Raw genomic sequence first — 17,566 nt, forward strand, 5'->3', positions numbered from 1 at the left:
GTGAAGAAATATAAGCTTAATATGGAAAAAAATCTTATATACAAAAAACTCTAAAATTAACAAAAAAACTAATAAAAATTAAACTATGATATCAATTGAAAGCTTTTTAGACAATATTAATAAAATATTAGCGATAATTAGACAAATTTGATTTTTTTTTGCCAGCCAAAAGTTTATTATTAATTAGCATCAGTTATTTCAAGATGTTTAAGAAAGGATTGACTTAAATGATATATGAACTATGAATAGTATTACTTTGTAAAACTCACTTAGATAACACATGTGCACATCATTTCCAATCCTTTTTGATGCTTAAATTCAATTTCTTCAAAGCAGTTATTCCACAGAGAGATCGTATGAGATATTGTTTTGATATTTAGATTTGTTTCTTAACTGTTAAGAAGATTGATAACAATAAAATGTCTCCTTCGAATATTATATGTCTATAACTGAATCCCCAACATGAGACAACTTTGTTTAAAAAGTAAATAATTTTATTTTTCTTATATTATATAATAAATATATATTATTTACTGATAATAAAAATATAGTTATTCATTTATCACAAATATCTATGCAAATATATTAATCAAGTACAACAATCAAACAACATAATGATTTCCACAAAGAAAATTTAAAAAATATATTTATGTTAGGTAGTCTTATTTTATATTCTTTAAATAATGTAATAAAATATTGTACATTATTTTTTTAGAATTGAGAAATACATATATATTAGTTAGACAAATTTGATTTTTTTTGCCAGCTAAAAGTTTATTATTAATTAGCATCATTTATTTTAAGATGTTTAAGAAAGGATGGACAAAAAAATAAAATGGACATAAATGATATTTGAACTAAAAATAATATTTTGAAAAGCTGACTTAGATAACACATCTGCACATCCATTTCCAGTCCTTTTTGATGTCTAAATTCAATTTCTTTAGAGCAGTTATTCCACAAAAGATCGTATGAGATATTGTTTTGATATTCAGATTTGTTTTTTGACTGTTAAGAAGATTGAGAACTGCGAAAATGTCTTATTCGAATATGATATGTCTATAACCGAGTCCCCAACATGAGACAAGTTTGTTTTAAAAGTAAATAATTTTATTTTTCTTATATTATATAATAAATATATATTATTTACTGATAATGAAAATATAGTTATTCATCCATCACAAATAACTATGCAAATATGTGAATCAAGTACAACAATCAAACAACATAATGATTTCCACAAAAAAAATTTAAAATATATTTATGTTATGTAGTCTTATTTTATATTCCTTAAGTAATGTAATACAATATTATACACTAGATTAAGATATGTACCTTGCGCGGAATAAATATTATATAAACTAATTTTATCTATTATATGTTTTTTACATATTATTGAATAATACATATATATTGATAACTAAAAACTGAGTAAATATTACGTATATGATTAAAATGGTGCAAACACATAAATAAATTTTATTAATTCAAACAAACACTTTTTCTATTTTATATGATATAAAATTAAGTTTCAATTATATTAACATAGATATATAGTAAATTTTTAATATTGATATCTGTTAAATAATATTTTATAATCATTTATATTTTTTGTAACAAAATTTGAATCACAGATTACATTTTTTTTGTGGGATGTTTAATAGTTTTAGTCATTTATAATTTTTAAAAAATTATGAAAAATTTTAAAACTAAATATTAAGTTGTCAATATTTGTTCAAAATTTTTATCAAAAAAATCAAAGCAATATTTGAAATTATAATTCATATGTATTTTTGTATGGTACATAATTTATTTTAAACAATATTAATATATTAATATTTATTAAATGAGACTTCTTATTATATAATTTTGTAATCATTTATATCTTGTTATAACAAAAAAAATTAAACCGTGAAAAATTCAATTGTGAGATTTTTGACAACTTTAATCATTTATATTTGTTTTCAAAAATCCAAAATATTATATATACAGAAAAATCTAAATTTTTACTATATAGTTACTGTGGTTGTTTAATATATTTTAATATGTTAAAATTTGAAAAATGATAGAGAATAGACTAATTTTTATCAAATATTTATTATTCAAAATTATTAATTGCCGTATATACTTTAGCCACATTTGGTAATTACGTTATTTTGATTTAAGGAAACAATGAAGAACATTAATAATCAATTTATGATTTGTTTAATAAAAAGCTTATTATATATTTTGATGGACCAACATATTTTTTTTTCTAAAGATTCTAAAAATGATTGTGGTGATGACACGTGGTTACAAAAAATGTTATAATATTTTTCTTTTAATATATATAAGAGATTATTTTTTGGAATTGAAAAATACATATAATATCTTATTCGCGCATAGCGCGGTTAAAAAATCTAGTAATAATAACAATAATAAACTAACTACTCTGGTCTCTTCAAAGCTCTAAGGATTTGGAAACTTTTGCTGGCATGATTCACTCGCCAAATTTTTTGTTTAAAATTAGTTGGGCTCTCAAATTATTATTATTAGGCCGATAAATTTCAAGTTGGTTCTCATAATTATTATTCGGACAATCTCAGCCCAGTAACTAAACTGTAACTATATTTGACCAAATCCGTGTAATTGGAAACAAAAACAAACATGATCCGTTAATCAGCGGCCGACACTACTCAAATACCATATGCCACTTTATTTTATATATCACGCTGTGTTTTCAAAATGTTCAATTCTACTGAAACTTATTTTACCATTCGTGAAGGGATTATTGGAAGTTCGAAATCGAATTGTTAGAAAAGCTAGAGGCTCTTGTTTAGAAGCTGGCCATTATGAGTTTATCGATATTTCATGGAAAACATGGTCGCTGTGAGATAAACGAATAGCATGAGATGGCACTTCAAGTCCCAGAACCTAGCACAAAATTCACTCTTCATATTAGTCTTGTTTGTAACATTCTTTGTTTGTTAGCCGTCTATAATCCAGAAAGATCCATCTCTTATCTTATCATTTACCACGTGATTTGTAACTGATATATAACACTGTATATGTAAATGAAACTCAACTCGGTTTCACAGAAAAAAGCTCCGTTTATGCTAAAACAAATCTTTATTTTTCACCCTAAATAGAACAAGAAAACAATAACCATAACCATACCTAAACTAACAAACATACCAAAATAGACCTGTTATTGTCTAATTCACCGGTGTCAATTCACTCAAAATCTTACTAAATATAACCATTTTTTAGCATGCGCATATATAAACTCAAGTCCTTCCTCTTCATGAAACCTAATCGGTGTTCAAGCATAAGCACAAGAACGTAAATATATATACATATACTCATACAATATATATACGTTTCCGTGTTTATACCACACGCACAATGTCAATCAATCTCCTTATGACCCTCCTCGGGACGACCTTCCTCCTTCTCGTTGCCTCAAGCCAAGCGTTGAAGCTTTCTCTCGGTGACCCCTGCACTGTGGCGGATTATCCAAAATTATGCAGACGCACCATTAAAGGTCAAACGAATGTGAACGCAGCGACGGATATGGCCATAAAAGAGCTAATGAAGCGGACCATGCAAGCCAAAGATATGGCCAAGAAAGAGCCGAAAGGCGACGGAGGAGTTGCGGTTTGTTTGTCCACCTTCGGTAGCGCGTTTGACAACTTGGACAAGGCCCTTAAGAATATTCAGGGGAATGATGGTTTTAGCCTCAACATTAACCTTAGCGCTGCGTTGACTGACTACGATACTTGCAGTGATGCAATGAAGGAAACTGGTGAGGTTAGCGTTAGCGTCGTCTATAAATCAGCAGGCGTTTTGTATAAAATGGCTGATAATTGTTTGGCACTTTCTACACTCGTTAAACTATGATTTATTAAGGAGAACTGGGAATTTCGGGGAAATAAATGATATATTTATCATTTGATTATACGGGTTTATTTATTTGTATTTTTATTCAATTTGATTAATTTCATATTAGCTGAAAGAAAAAAAAAATAGAAGGAAAGATGAAAAAGGGAGAGGGAGATCTTGTGTGTATGTAGATGGAAAACGTTTGGACACTGGGTTCTAATTCAAACATATCAACTTCTGTTTCAGTCACATGTACATGTGTATAATATTAGTTAGGTGATATTCTTCTCTTTTATCTCCTTCTATTAGAGTCTATAAATCTGTAAAAAAATTGGGAGAGGAAAAACCATTTTAACAACAGCCATAGTACATACTTTATTCAGTTTTATAGTTTTTTTAAAAATAAATTGGAGGAAGAGATGCAGGTGAAAAAACACTTGTCATTTAACAAATTTTTGAAGAAAGTTATAACTCATTTTTTGCTATTTAATTTTTTTCTAGTTGCCTATAGAGAGAAATAATCTTATATATAATGGAACATTTTTGGCTCTCCTAAGGTTGTCTACGTGTCCACTTTATAAAGACTGTAGGGACTACTTAATGTCCGGTTTAGTTTTGTCGAGTAGATGTGTATTTTGCCCGGTTTAGTTTTTCCGAATCGGATTGAAGTTTGGTCGGTCTGATATGTGTCTACCGCGTTTGGTTTTGTAAATGAGTAAAACTATGCGTTCCGCTTAGGGCTTCGTTGTTGTCGTCCTCACAAAACTTGACCTCGCCGTTTTCTGCTTTTATAAACTGGAAAACTCATGTTTGTCATCTCAATCTCTTTACCTTCCTTGTCGTTATCTCTTCCCTATCGTTCAATGTTTTTCTTCAATTTCGTTCTTTTAATCCGGAAATATTTATTAATCACAAAAAACTCACTTACGATGTAGCCTTTTCCGTTTCCTTCACTTGAAATCTATATATATCAGCGGGTTAACCATGATTGATCCTCTCAACCACTTGCAGTTTATCATTTTATAAAGCTAAGAAATATTTTTAAAGATGGCTTTGTTCTCGTGCACTCAGCCTTTGATGATCTTCGCCTCAGTAGATCTGCCCAGTTTGTAGTTGGTCGTCTGCTCTGTTTTTGGGACTCCAAAAACATCAAGAAGCAAGGTGAATTCGTGGGAATCACCCTCCAACTCCTTTATGAGAAGGTATTGTAACGATAAGCGTTTTTTCTTAGTTCAGTTTTTTCGTAAAAAGCCGATGATTTAAATCTTCATTCTTTAATTGCTGAATTCTGTGATACATGGATTTGCAAACACTAAATTATGACAAATCAGCTTCATGTGTCATTTCCAATAGTAGATTAAGTTCATGACTTCAACGAGCCGTTGATCCAAGTAAATATAAAATATGTTTGGGTTTTCGATAAGCATTACTATGTCTTTAATATACTACCTTGGTAAAGACACATGAAGCTGATTTTATTTGCAAGGGTCGGGTTGTTGAAGTCATGCAACAAAATGGGTGGTCTTTCGTCTCCTGCACTGGCTGCAGCACAAAGCTTGACAAATTTGGGACTTCTCTGCGTTGCACCCGTTGTATTAATCCGAACATAATTGGCGTTATCAAGTAAGTATTTACCTTCGGTTGTGTAAGATTAAAAAATCTTTTTAAATCGTTATCATCTCTAATGTCACTTTATTTTCAGGTATCGAGTGGAATTATTGGTTGATGATGGGAATGATAATGCCACTTTTGTGGTGTTCGGCAGGGAAATGCTTAAACTGACAAAGCAAGATGCAGCTGGACTGACCCTAGCTGAGGTTTGTAATTTCCAAACGCACTATCTGCTAATGGCATCCAATGTCACAAACGCTTCGTATTTGCTTAAACTTGGCTAATGGCAGATGAATGGTGGTGGCGACGTAGAACTCCCACAATGTCTTAAAGACCTAGCTGGTAAAGATTTTGTCTTCCAGATACGTGTGACACCGTTCAATTTTACTCCAAGCCACCATGTTTTTACTGTTTCCGATCCTCGACAACATCACCCCCAAGGTATTCTATTTAATTTTTAACAATATGTTAAAAACTAATTGATGTCTGAATAACATAAATTAAACTGTTTGGCAGACTTTCAAGACCAATGAAGATCAATTTCTTCAAGTTGAAGGTGGGGAACCATCGGCATCTGCCAGCGTTAAGGCTACAGGTGAAGGCAATGAACCAAATCCACCCGCTTGTGGAGTCAAGGAGAGTGGCCGTAAACGCCCACATGAGTGAAGTTAAAAAGCTGCAACAACGTCAACCCTGCACTGTTTTTGTTTCGTTCATTTTCCTCCCGTGCTTTGCATATCCTATTTAAGACATTTTCCTACCGTTTCCTGCATTTCCTATTTTTTAGACCTTGTGCTTAATTTCATATTTGAAGGCTTTTGTTTTGTTTAGACACTTACGATTTTAATTATTATCAAAATGGGTTGACAAAATATTTGGTATTGTTGATAACCTATTTTACAGCAACACATTTGCATATTCATTCATCTCCCAAAGAAACGTTGAGAAATAATATACATGTGAAACATTGTCTAAAATATTACGTCCTCAAAATTATATTTGAACGCACATGTTTCGAACATGGATTAGTTGAGAAAAATGATAAAATAACCAAAGTTAATCAACATCTGTCTTCAGAAATTTAATCAACATAGCTACATCCACACGGACTCGTTAAAAAACACCACCATGAAGAAACCCATACGGAACTCTCCAAAAAAAAGGAGCTCTCATTCTACAATTCATAGTAATAAAATTACAAAAAACAGGCATGTATATTGACATATGCCTCAATGATCCAATTCCAAAAGAGCTACAATAATTTCGTTTATAAACATCCAGTATATACGTATACCACCACTTTTACTCTCCCACTCTACACTTACATTTCCATTTATAAGAATTTTACACAGAACAAGTCTCAACTAATATGAATTTTCAAACCTCTTCACTCTTCTTCTTCTTATAAATCTCTTCACTCTTCCTCGTTTGCACTCCAACACCATCAACATTTTACACTACAACACCACAAGTATATCTAACATCCCCGCGCTTGCGCGGGACACCGCTTCTAGTATAATTAAAATGATTAAGTTTACGAGCCAAACCCCCGGCGCATTTGGAAGGTTTTTGATGACTTTTGACTAGCGATGGAAGCTTCTCCAACAACTGAAATCTCCACAAAAGAAAAGTCTTTTGTGTTATGTTTATGTTCAATATGAGACCTGATACTACATGAACTTCTATTTTTAGGCGTAGATGATAAAGCGGTTGAATGGTCCATCTTGACCACGCTTGGTATTTTGGTCACCGTTTGTTCCAAATAAGGAAACTTGACCTTTATTGTGCTCTTCTCTCTATTCATTCATTTAGAACATCTCAAACTCCACTTTATTTTTTACTCTAAAATAGAATTTAGAGTAAAATTGTTTTAATAGTATTCTATCTTTTACTCTATAATAGAGTAAAAAGTAAACTCAAACTCTATTATAAAATTACTCTATTTTAGGGTAGAAAATAGAGTAAACCATTGGAGATAGTCTTAACACAACGTTGACATTCTCATTAAACTAGAACTTTAAAAGTCTCTTGTTTTTGTGAGTAGTGTTACTTTAAGAGTGCACGAATTTCAGGCTCGTTTCTCCTCTGAATCTGACGCGGTGTCCTTACCATTTTCTTATTATATTTTTATAACAACGATAGGATCCGAGATCGAAACCTCCTATAAAGAACTGCATATTCTTTTTTTTCTTTTCAGAACTGCATATTCTCGCATGTTACAGCGTACACAATAGTAACTGATGATTAAAAATGCAGTGAAAAGTTATATTCAATAGTTTTTTTTTTGAAACTTTGATATATTCAATAGTTAACTGTTAGTTATATCAACTTGATGAATTTGAAATTGAATACTTATGATATGAGCTACAAAATATAGTGGTAATTCAAAGAAGATTAACAATAACATGCCATCTATCTCAATGTGGTTTGTTTGTGGTTGGTATTCAAACAAGGAACTAGTTAATGCTCCGATGCTTGCACGAAAAAACAGAATACCATTTGTCAGAAATCACAATTAGCACAATGTGGCTCAAACAAATGCACTCGGATTTGTTTCCCTTTCTTGTAACACTTCCAAAACAAATCCCTTAAAATGATAGATACCGCGTTTTCAATGTGTACCTTTTTAATTAGTATGTGTATTAGAATCTGTGCAGGCCAAAAAAAATTTCATGGCTACATCATATTTGACAAAACACAATGAAAATCCATGATGATGTACCCTTAACATACTGCATTCATGGTTCAAACATTAACGTCTATCCTTTCACGCCGCTTTTGTAAATAATGAGTCATCATATCATAGTTAATAACCCCAACGCCAAATCGTACTTTGTTTTAAATTGTTTGCAGAATAGTCTTGCATAATAGTCCTTAGAGCATCTCCAAAAGACACTCTATAACTTCAAATATGAAGTTTTTTGCTTTCCAAAAAGGAACTTTTAAACTTCAAATTTGAAGTTTTGAGGAGTGAAACTCTATATTTGAAGTTTCACTACTCAAAACTTCAAATTGAAGTTTTATATTTTTATTTGCATTTTGTTCCTTACAATTAAACATCACATTTATGATTCATAAATATTTTCTTGTTTATTGTGTAATCCTTATAAAAATTATATCTCATAAATATTTTAAGTTTTGTTTACAAAATTTAAGTTTACACATGAAATTAAATAAAACTTTAAAAATAAGATTTAAAATATTTAAAACTAGATTTAGATAACAAAAGTATACGAAAGAAACTTAACAAAAAACTTTTAAAAAATTACATGAAGACATAACTATTACACAAATTTAAATATTATAACAACACTAATAATCAGGTAAGTTTGATCTGGAACCTTCAAAATTTCCAAATATCGTATAATTTTTTTTTTGTGTAACTGAAGATGGTTGTTGTTATTGTTGTTGTTGATGACGTCTTTTCGTACAATTCTTTCTTGTTCATATTGAATATATTCACGAGTATTAATATCATCGATAAAAGTTAGTCTTTTAGCAATATTTTATATTTCTCTGTTACTTTCTTGTTCTAATCTAATGTATTTATAAGTATTACACTACAAGAAAATGATTATATTGTGACTAAATTTTGATACAAAAAATATTTGTCACATATTTATGACATTTTAGATACGTTATGGTGACCAAATTTTTGTGTCACAGATGAGTAGCTTTTTCGACACAATATTGTGATGATTCAAATGGTATCTAAGTTTTGTCGCAATCAATGACAAAATTGTGACAAATTAACAATTGGTTAACATCTGTTACCATATTATGACTGTATGTCTCGTCACACTAATTACGAACTTGTGATGGAAAAGTTAGTTTTACTTTGTGACGGTATAATAACAACATAATAGTTTCTAACTGGTACATATCGTAGATGAATTTTTTTTGTAATAAACTTCTACTCAAAGATGTAAGAAATCCATGAAATATTTAGAAATTGATTTAGCAATGTTTATATGGTCGATTTATATGCCCCTATGTATAAACGTGAAGGATTTCAAAAAGTACTTTTTCTCATACTAATTGAAAATATGGATGTTTTATATATCACTTTATGATAAGTTTTAAATTATGTATAAACTAAAAGTTTATTATTTATGTAAATCAGTTTAGAGAAAAAAAACAATACATATATAGTTTGTATTAGATAGAAGATTATATTTATATGTAAAAATGATAAACAATAGAAAATATCAACTATTTCTATTGAAGATGGATCGTAATATAAAAAAAGTAAAGATACTTTAATCTGAATCCACCGTATCTCTATCTTAAGCCGGAACCCTTACACTAATAAGTAGAGGCTTAGAGCCCATTAGCCTAGAAACCCTAAATGAAAAGTGTATATATTTCCTCCAAAAGAAAAGCCGCAGAGGCACCTTAGGAAGAGCGAGAGCGTAAAAATGGAAAAGCGTGAGAGATTTGTGTTGACGGTGTTGTCACCACCAGTCGTTTCTGGCGCTGTGGTGGTATGCGTATCTAGGACATTAAGGAGAGTTCAATAGAGAGTAGATCTTAAGTTTAAAGACAGCAGGGGTGAAGCAGATCTGAGCCATTGGTAATAAAATCATGGAAGAAGAAGCCAGTTACAAGGTGGTCACCTTTAAAGAATACAAGTTAGCAGTCGTACCTTTTGCTTCGTGTGCAAGAATCAACCGAAGCTAAAAATCAAGAAGCCCTTTATCATGAGTCACAACTGGAGATCGCTAAACTGAAACTGATCGCATATTAGAATATTCTTTTATTGTTGTTTATTATTTATGTTATCAGTTTATTTTGGTATTGTTTTCATTACTATGTATTTAAACTACAAATCATCAATAATATAGTGATCAATGTTGAAACTTTTGAGATGACAAATTAATAATTAGTTAAGCCAGAAGTTTGATGATAAATTAGCATGAAATATAAAAAAGTAATATGAATTAGTGACAATTATTTAGTAATAAAATATTACAAAGTTTAAGGCCACGAAAAGTCACGATGAAGATGGATTAGTAATTATTTTTTTGCGACGGTTTGAAACTTTATTTTAGTGGTAACTAGAGACGAAATTAAGACGTGTAGACAGTCACGTAATATGACAATTTTGTGATGTTCATTGTGGTTGGTAATTGTAACGTTTTTCTTACTTTAGTAAATAGTTGCTATCTGTGACGAAATAGTTACAATATATATCGTCATAAACGGAGTGACGTCTTTTGTTACCAACAAAATTTTTGACGATCATATTGTCACCGTTTTAAGAACGTCACAAACTGGTCACAATATTTTTATTGTTACGAATTATTCTTTATTGTGACAAAAAAATTCGTAACAATATGGCTATTTTTTTGTAGTGTTAATATCACCCGATTTCAACAATTTTTATCTTTTTACAAATTAAAATGAGAAGAGCCATTTTTACTTCAAAATGCACTAGTATATCATATATGCATTACGAAAATCACTTTATAGAATAATATGGTATTTTGCTTGAAGTTTAATATTAATCAAGTTATTTTGTTTAAAATTTTATATTTTAATATAATATTTTATTAATTAATATTTTTGTAATATGTTTATATATTTGCTACTTATTTACAAAATTTTTGTGAATTCAAATTAGTTATGACAAATATAAAAACTATATTATAAAATACAAATAGTTTTGAAATTAAATTTGAAGTTTTGCTTTTAGAGAAAAACACCTTTAAACTTCTAATATAAAGTTTTAGAAACTTTAAAATAAAGTTCTTTTTTGGAGATGCTCTTAACGATATCTAAATACGTACCAACTGGTATGGATCCAGATAAAATAGAAAAAAGCTGAGGCTGCTTTAGAGACACTATCATTGCTCTTACATCAAACTGTTCCCATTCTCCTTTTGTTAGCTTTAATATTCGTCTTTAATTATCTTCGCCTTTTCTCTTCTCTCTCCCTTTCAATTAATTATTGAAATGTTACCATAATTCTTCTTTTAGGATTTGAAACTGAGGATGATATTATCTTCTTCGTATATTTTTTTATCTTCTTCATATGTGCTCCCTCCGTATACGAATAACTAATGTTTTAAATTTGTTATTGTATTTGAAAAGTTGATGTTTTAAAGTATAGTTAGTGCATTTTCTTAAAACTAAAATATCAAATAAAATATAAAAATATGAATGGTGAAACTTTATTAGGAAAACTAAACATGTGTGAGTACATCTTAATATGTGTAAAACAGTCAAAACATCAAATATTTATATCCATAGGGGAGGGAGTCATTTTATGAACAGTAATTTTCCTATTGTCCACTCTCCGAAGTTCGGATTTGATTGTTTTAAAGGTTATTAAGTCAACCTTATTCGAGGCCTAGTAAACTTTGCTTTGTAATCATTTTAACTATTTTTTGTTTGGCTAAAACAAAAATAATAAAAAATGAGATATCTTTTTTTTTTTGAACAAAGCTTAAAATGAGATAGTATCTTTGAAGAATCAAATACTAGAATAGTGTCTACGTGCAGCCACTTGAAATCTATTATAGACTTGTAGTGACGCATTTAGAAATATTTTTACCAATTTCTATCATATAGTGGTGCATTAAGAATTCCAAGAAACTAATGTCATACTTTATGATTTTAAACATATGAATATACTTGTGAAACAGATTTTTATATATAATGTGGAAAGATTTGTATATGAATGTGAGTATTGTGAAGGTTTTCCATTGCACTCGCATAAAAACACTAATCATGTTTTTCTTAGTCTTGCGATTATTAATTAAATAGCAACCCTGAAGCAATGTTTGCATGCTTTTGGCTCCTCTCAATCATTCCCTCGATTTTAAAGACTGGACAAAATCATTCGAACAAATACACCTCGAGTTCCATTCCACACTTAGTACACGCTTTACCATAGACGATACCCAAATTATATAAGATCAATACTTAACACTGTAAATTTTAAGTTGACTAATTAGATATCTACATAATAAAAATTGGTCCAGTGGCCACTAAGATAAAGAAACCACTTGATTTTAGTTGTTTGTTTAATGTCAATGTAAAATGAGCGATTAACTTTCGTAGAAGATGAGACGGACCCAACGCATCTAAGATATATAGAGTTGTGGATCTCAAGTAGTATACTATACTCACGAGTCACCAAACATATCTATCTTTTTGTTTTTGAGTATATTCACAATTTGTATGGTGAATTTTGAATTCACAAATTCTCAAGTAGTATACTATACTCACCAGTAGCCAACTAATGTGGATAATTTAAAAAAAATGAATAATAAATTTGTGTGTTTAAATATTATTTAACGAACGTGCTCTTTGGAGTTGGGATGTTGGAGCCTATATAAGCACTGCACGTACTTATCCTCGTTGGTTTGTAATCACATGAAAATTCATGCTTTACAAATCATTATGCTCAATTGCTTGAGATTTATGAGAATTTATATATCTTCTCCTAATTCATTATTTATGTAATTGAGACAAAGGACAATGTCCCTTTCGTATATTTAAGAGAAATCGAACAACAAATACGTACCATTATTAATTTGGCGACATGGAGATCAAAGGAAACTTGGTTTTCTTTGACACAATGGTTTTGAAATCTTTTTAAAACACGTCGATCATTAGAGTCTTAGAACTTAATAGTAACTTAATTACTTTTATTAAATACCACATTCATAAGAAAACAATTTGCTAATGGAATTGGATTTGAGATAATTACTTGTTTATTTTTACAGATATTGAAGCATTCACATAGTATTAGGCTTGAGAATCTGTAATTATGAAAAGAAAAATTGTATGAAATTGTGAGAGAATTTGTTTGAAATAGGAGATTGAATAATAATCCAAAAAATAAATAATATTTTATAAAATTTATAACTAAGAGAAAAAAATTTCTTTAGTGTATTAAAGTAAATACTGATTTGGTAACTAAATTGACTTTTACTTATGAAAAGAGTTATTATATTTTAAATGAAAAATATTTAACATAATGTTACTAACAATCATAGAAAAATATTATTAAACAAAAAGTATCAAGAAACTTTCATGAAAGTGAGATTTATATAAAAGGAAATTTCTTTAAAAAAATCACATGTTTTTAATATAAAAAAGGGCAAATCTCCAAAATAGCACCTTTCTAAGTTTATATAACAAAAATAGCACTCAAAAACTAAAATGACCAAAATAGCATTTTATCTTTTGAAAAATTTAAATTTTTTTATTTTTCAAAATTTGAAATCTTATCCCCAAAACCTCACTTCTCAACTCTAAACCCTAAAACATAAACTCTAAACCCTAAACCCTAAATTCTAAACCCTAAACCCTACCCCTTGAGTGCTATTTTTGTGACTTTTGGCCTTGAGTGCTAGTTTGGGAACAAAAACTTGATTTAGTGCTATTTTGGTCTTTTTCTCTATAAAAAATCACTATATTTTGGTTTTTAAGATATTATTTTTGATACTAAATTCCTTTATGATATATGATTTTATAAAAGAAAATATTAAGAAAAATTAAAATATAAATAGATAACATTAGTAGTGGCAATTAGTAAAATGATTTATGAAATTGATAATTTATATAAAAGGAAACTTCTTATTGTCAAATTACATGTTTTAAATAAAAAAAATTGCTAGGTATTTTTAATTTTAAGATATTGCCTTTTTGATACTAAATTTCTTTATGATATTGATATGATTATATATATATATATACATATATATTAAAAACGAAAATAAAAATAGTTTATAGATATTTTGAAAATTTTAGATATCCTTTTTTATTTAAGAAAAAAAATATTAATAAAAACTAAAATAATTTTTTTGATAATGACAATTACAAAATAATATTAATTCATTAAGGTTAATAATGTAATAAACTATTGTGAGAGTTAACGTGAACGCGACACATAGTATACTGACTTCTAAAATAATATTATAGAGATGCTAAAATTTAGCAAATATTTTTGAGAAAATCATGGTTTAGAGTTTTTGATCTTGATATTTTTTTTGTTTTAAAGAATTTCAAACCAAATCTAAGTTTATTCATCTTTATTTGCCTTTACTATAAAAATACCGCTTTCAGATAACGATAAAGCTGCATCAAAGATTTTCTCTCCCATTTTTTAAAACATTTAATCCTAAAACAAATAAACAAGTCGCCCCAAGCCCTAATTAATAAATACTATACATATAATTCCATGATTTCATCACTACCCAGTATTAATACCACCTTAGTATGTCATATGTGCAAACCCACATGCCCAAACCCTTTATCAACACACAATTTCGTTTCGTATATTATATTTCTACTTCATTTATACTTTGGGGAGTGAGTTGATTCATTAACTCTTGGATTTTGGGGGCTCTGTATTTTCCTTAGAGAAGTCATTATGTCTTTAATGGGTTTGTTGGTGGAAGATGTGTCAGTGACATGAAGAAGACGAACAACAACAATAAGCTTGCAATAAATGTTTTACTTTTACCTTCATCAAACAACACACAAAATCAAAGTGTTTTTAGACTCTTCAGAAAAGTCAAAACGGTGAAAAAGAGGAGATTCCTCAGCCGTTACAATGTCTTCTAGCTTGATTTTCACCTTCATTTTCACACTCTGCCTCCTCTCGTCTTGCTTCTCCTCCTCTGCTTCTCTACATAATGCCACAGACGAAAATGTGACTCTCCGGCCTCAACATGAGATCCAGAAGCTGAAACTTATCAGAGAACACCTCCAAAAGATCAATAAACCCGCCGTGAAGACCATTCAGGTAAACCCCAAACTCTATATATATCTTTCTTAATTAAGTTCGGAGCCGTGTGTTCGTTTATAGAGACATTACGTGTTTTTAATAAAAATATTCAAGACATACATCTTTTAAATTTCTAATACAAACTAGTTCCCATTTTTTTTTCTTAAAAATATGTCATATACAAATGCTTCTAAATCTACACCATCAGAATATATAGTTCTGACTAGGTTAGTATTTTTGGGATGGTTTCAGAGCCCAGATGGAGATATAATAGATTGTGTTCCATCTCATCACCAGCCTGCTTTTGATCATCCCATGTTGCAAGGACAAAGACCAATGGTACTAAGCTCGATCGCATCTCTTATTCTTATCATAATTATTCCATTCTCAAAGTCTAAAGTATATGCAAACATGTTTAGGATCCACCAGAGATGCCCAAAGGGTATAGCCAAGAAAATGAATCCCATGAAGATTTTCAGCTTTGGAGTTTGACCGACGAGTCTTGTCCGGAAGGAACGATTCCGATCAGAAGAACGACGGAGCAAGACATGTTAAGAGCAAGTTCTGTCCGTAGATTTGGTCGCAAAATCAGGCGTGTAAGAAGGGACTCGAGCAGTAACGGCCACGAGGTACATTATTAGATTACTATTATCAAAAAGTCAGAGCTTACATACTTTTTCTTAATTTAACCTTTTAAAAGATAGATACATAATAATACCAAGAACTACCTTTCTCGCAAATCTTTGCAATGCCACTAACAGAATTTAACATGTCAGAGATTATTATGTTTGCTCGAATCGAAAAAGACGATTATACTGTTTCTTTTTTTTTCTTGATTTACATTATTAACAATTTAATTTTAGCGAATGTGACAAATAAAATTGTAGCATGCGGTTGGATACGTATCGGGAAGTCAATATTACGGAGCAAAAGCAAGTATAAACGTGTGGACGCCACGTGTCAGTAGCCAATATGAGTTTAGTTTGTCTCAGATTTGGGTTATCGCCGGTTCTTTCGCCGACGATCTTAATACCATCGAAGCTGGTTGGCAGGCACGTGCTAGTCTCCCCAGTTTGACAATAATAATTTAATTATTCTTTATTATACTGTATCATATATTTGCTTTCACAAAATGATCTAAATTCTTAGCATTTTGATTATGTCGGACAGGTTAGCCCAGAGCTGTACGGAGACACTAACCCAAGATTCTTCACCTATTGGACGGTATACAAATTGCTTTCATGCAACTTCAAAAACTCCTTTTGCTCTTACGTACCGGTACTACAATATATATTTAACTGCTAAGTTTATCTCTATGCAGTCCGATGCGTACCAGGCAACAGGATGCTATAACCTATTGTGTTCCGGTTTTATTCAGACAAACAATCGAATTGCGATCGGAGCTGCCATTTCTCCGGTTTCATCGTATAAAGGTGGACAATTCGATATAAGTTTATTGATATGGAAGGTATTGTTCTCCCCTTCAATATATCTAAACTATTTTAGTACCATCATATACGTTGGTAATATTGATATTACTCTATTTCATATATAATTGCACGGCATAATTATTTAATACTTGTTTCCTAACAATTAATTATGAACTCAACTTGTTTTGGCGTTAGATTTAATGTCTCCCTTAAGTGATACTACTACTATTCTTGATTATAACCAGGCACATGGCTTATCCATCAAGTGCTTTGCACATACAGTACAGCTCACTCCAACTTTTACATATAGAAATTATCCTACTAACGCAACTTCGTCAAAAACCAATGTGTAGGACCCAAAACACGGGCACTGGTGGCTCCAATTCGGGTCGGGGACACTAGTCGGGTACTGGCCCGTATCATTGTTCACACACCTGATGGAGCATGGGAACATGGTCCAGTTCGGTGGCGAGATCGTGAACACAAAACCTGGTGGTTCACATACGTCGACACAAATGGGAAGTGGACATTTTGCTGGTGAAGGTTTTGGAAAAGCGTCTTACTTTAGGAATCTCGAGTTGGTAGATTGGGACAATACTCTTATTCCGACAGCTAATCTTAGAGTTCTTGCGGATCATCCGAATTGTTATGACATAAGAGGAGGAGTAAACCGGGTTTGGGGTAACTATTTTTATTATGGAGGACCCGGTAAAAACTCGAAGTGTCCTTAGAGTTAGAAAAAGAGTAAATTATGTGTTTTCAGTCGACGTAGGTAAGTTTTTATTTGGGATTGAGGGCTCTGGACAAAGATCCAGAGAATTTTTTTTTTTAATGTATGTGTAAGAAAAGAAATATACATAGATTGATTAATGTTATCAAATGCGAAGTGCAACATGAATGAAAAGAATCAATTAATTAAATG

At 30.4% G+C, this 17,566-nt stretch overlaps 2 protein-coding genes across 10 annotated transcripts; both read left to right on the plus strand.

The window, feature by feature from the left end:
• The first annotated feature begins 2,719 nt into the window (after positions 1-2,719).
• On the plus strand, positions 2,720-6,355 carry LOC103840770. Of its 9 annotated transcripts, XR_004451565.1 has the most exons (7): positions 2,720-4,669; positions 4,933-5,063; positions 5,193-5,252; positions 5,348-5,484; positions 5,564-5,678; positions 5,763-5,913; positions 5,989-6,355. XR_004451565.1 is itself a non-coding variant. In XM_009117289.3 (6 exons), the coding sequence occupies exons 3-6, from the start codon at positions 5,366-5,368 to the stop codon at positions 6,003-6,005; spliced, it is 402 nt and encodes a 133-aa protein (XP_009115537.1). In that variant the 5' UTR covers positions 3,876-5,063; positions 5,146-5,252; positions 5,348-5,365; the 3' UTR covers positions 6,006-6,355. The 9 variants fall into 9 exon arrangements, 1 of the variants encoding a protein (XP_009115537.1); XR_004451562.1 differs by having other exon boundaries at positions 2,720-5,063; XR_004451561.1 differs by having other exon boundaries at positions 5,193-5,484.
• Positions 6,356-13,848: 7,493 nt separating this feature from the next.
• On the plus strand, positions 13,849-17,564 carry LOC103840771. The gene is made up of 7 exons (XM_009117290.2): positions 13,849-15,232; positions 15,467-15,553; positions 15,634-15,843; positions 16,102-16,266; positions 16,385-16,438; positions 16,536-16,682; positions 16,998-17,564. Exons 1-7 carry the CDS (start codon positions 15,041-15,043, stop codon positions 17,373-17,375), a joined length of 1,233 nt encoding a protein of 410 aa, XP_009115538.1. The 5' UTR covers positions 13,849-15,040; the 3' UTR covers positions 17,376-17,564.
• The last annotated feature ends 2 nt before the right edge of the window (positions 17,565-17,566 follow it).

Source organism: Brassica rapa, chromosome A09, assembly GCF_000309985.2.
Source record: "Brassica rapa cultivar Chiifu-401-42 chromosome A09, CAAS_Brap_v3.01, whole genome shotgun sequence".
Classification (NCBI taxonomy): domain Eukaryota; kingdom Viridiplantae; phylum Streptophyta; class Magnoliopsida; order Brassicales; family Brassicaceae; genus Brassica; species Brassica rapa.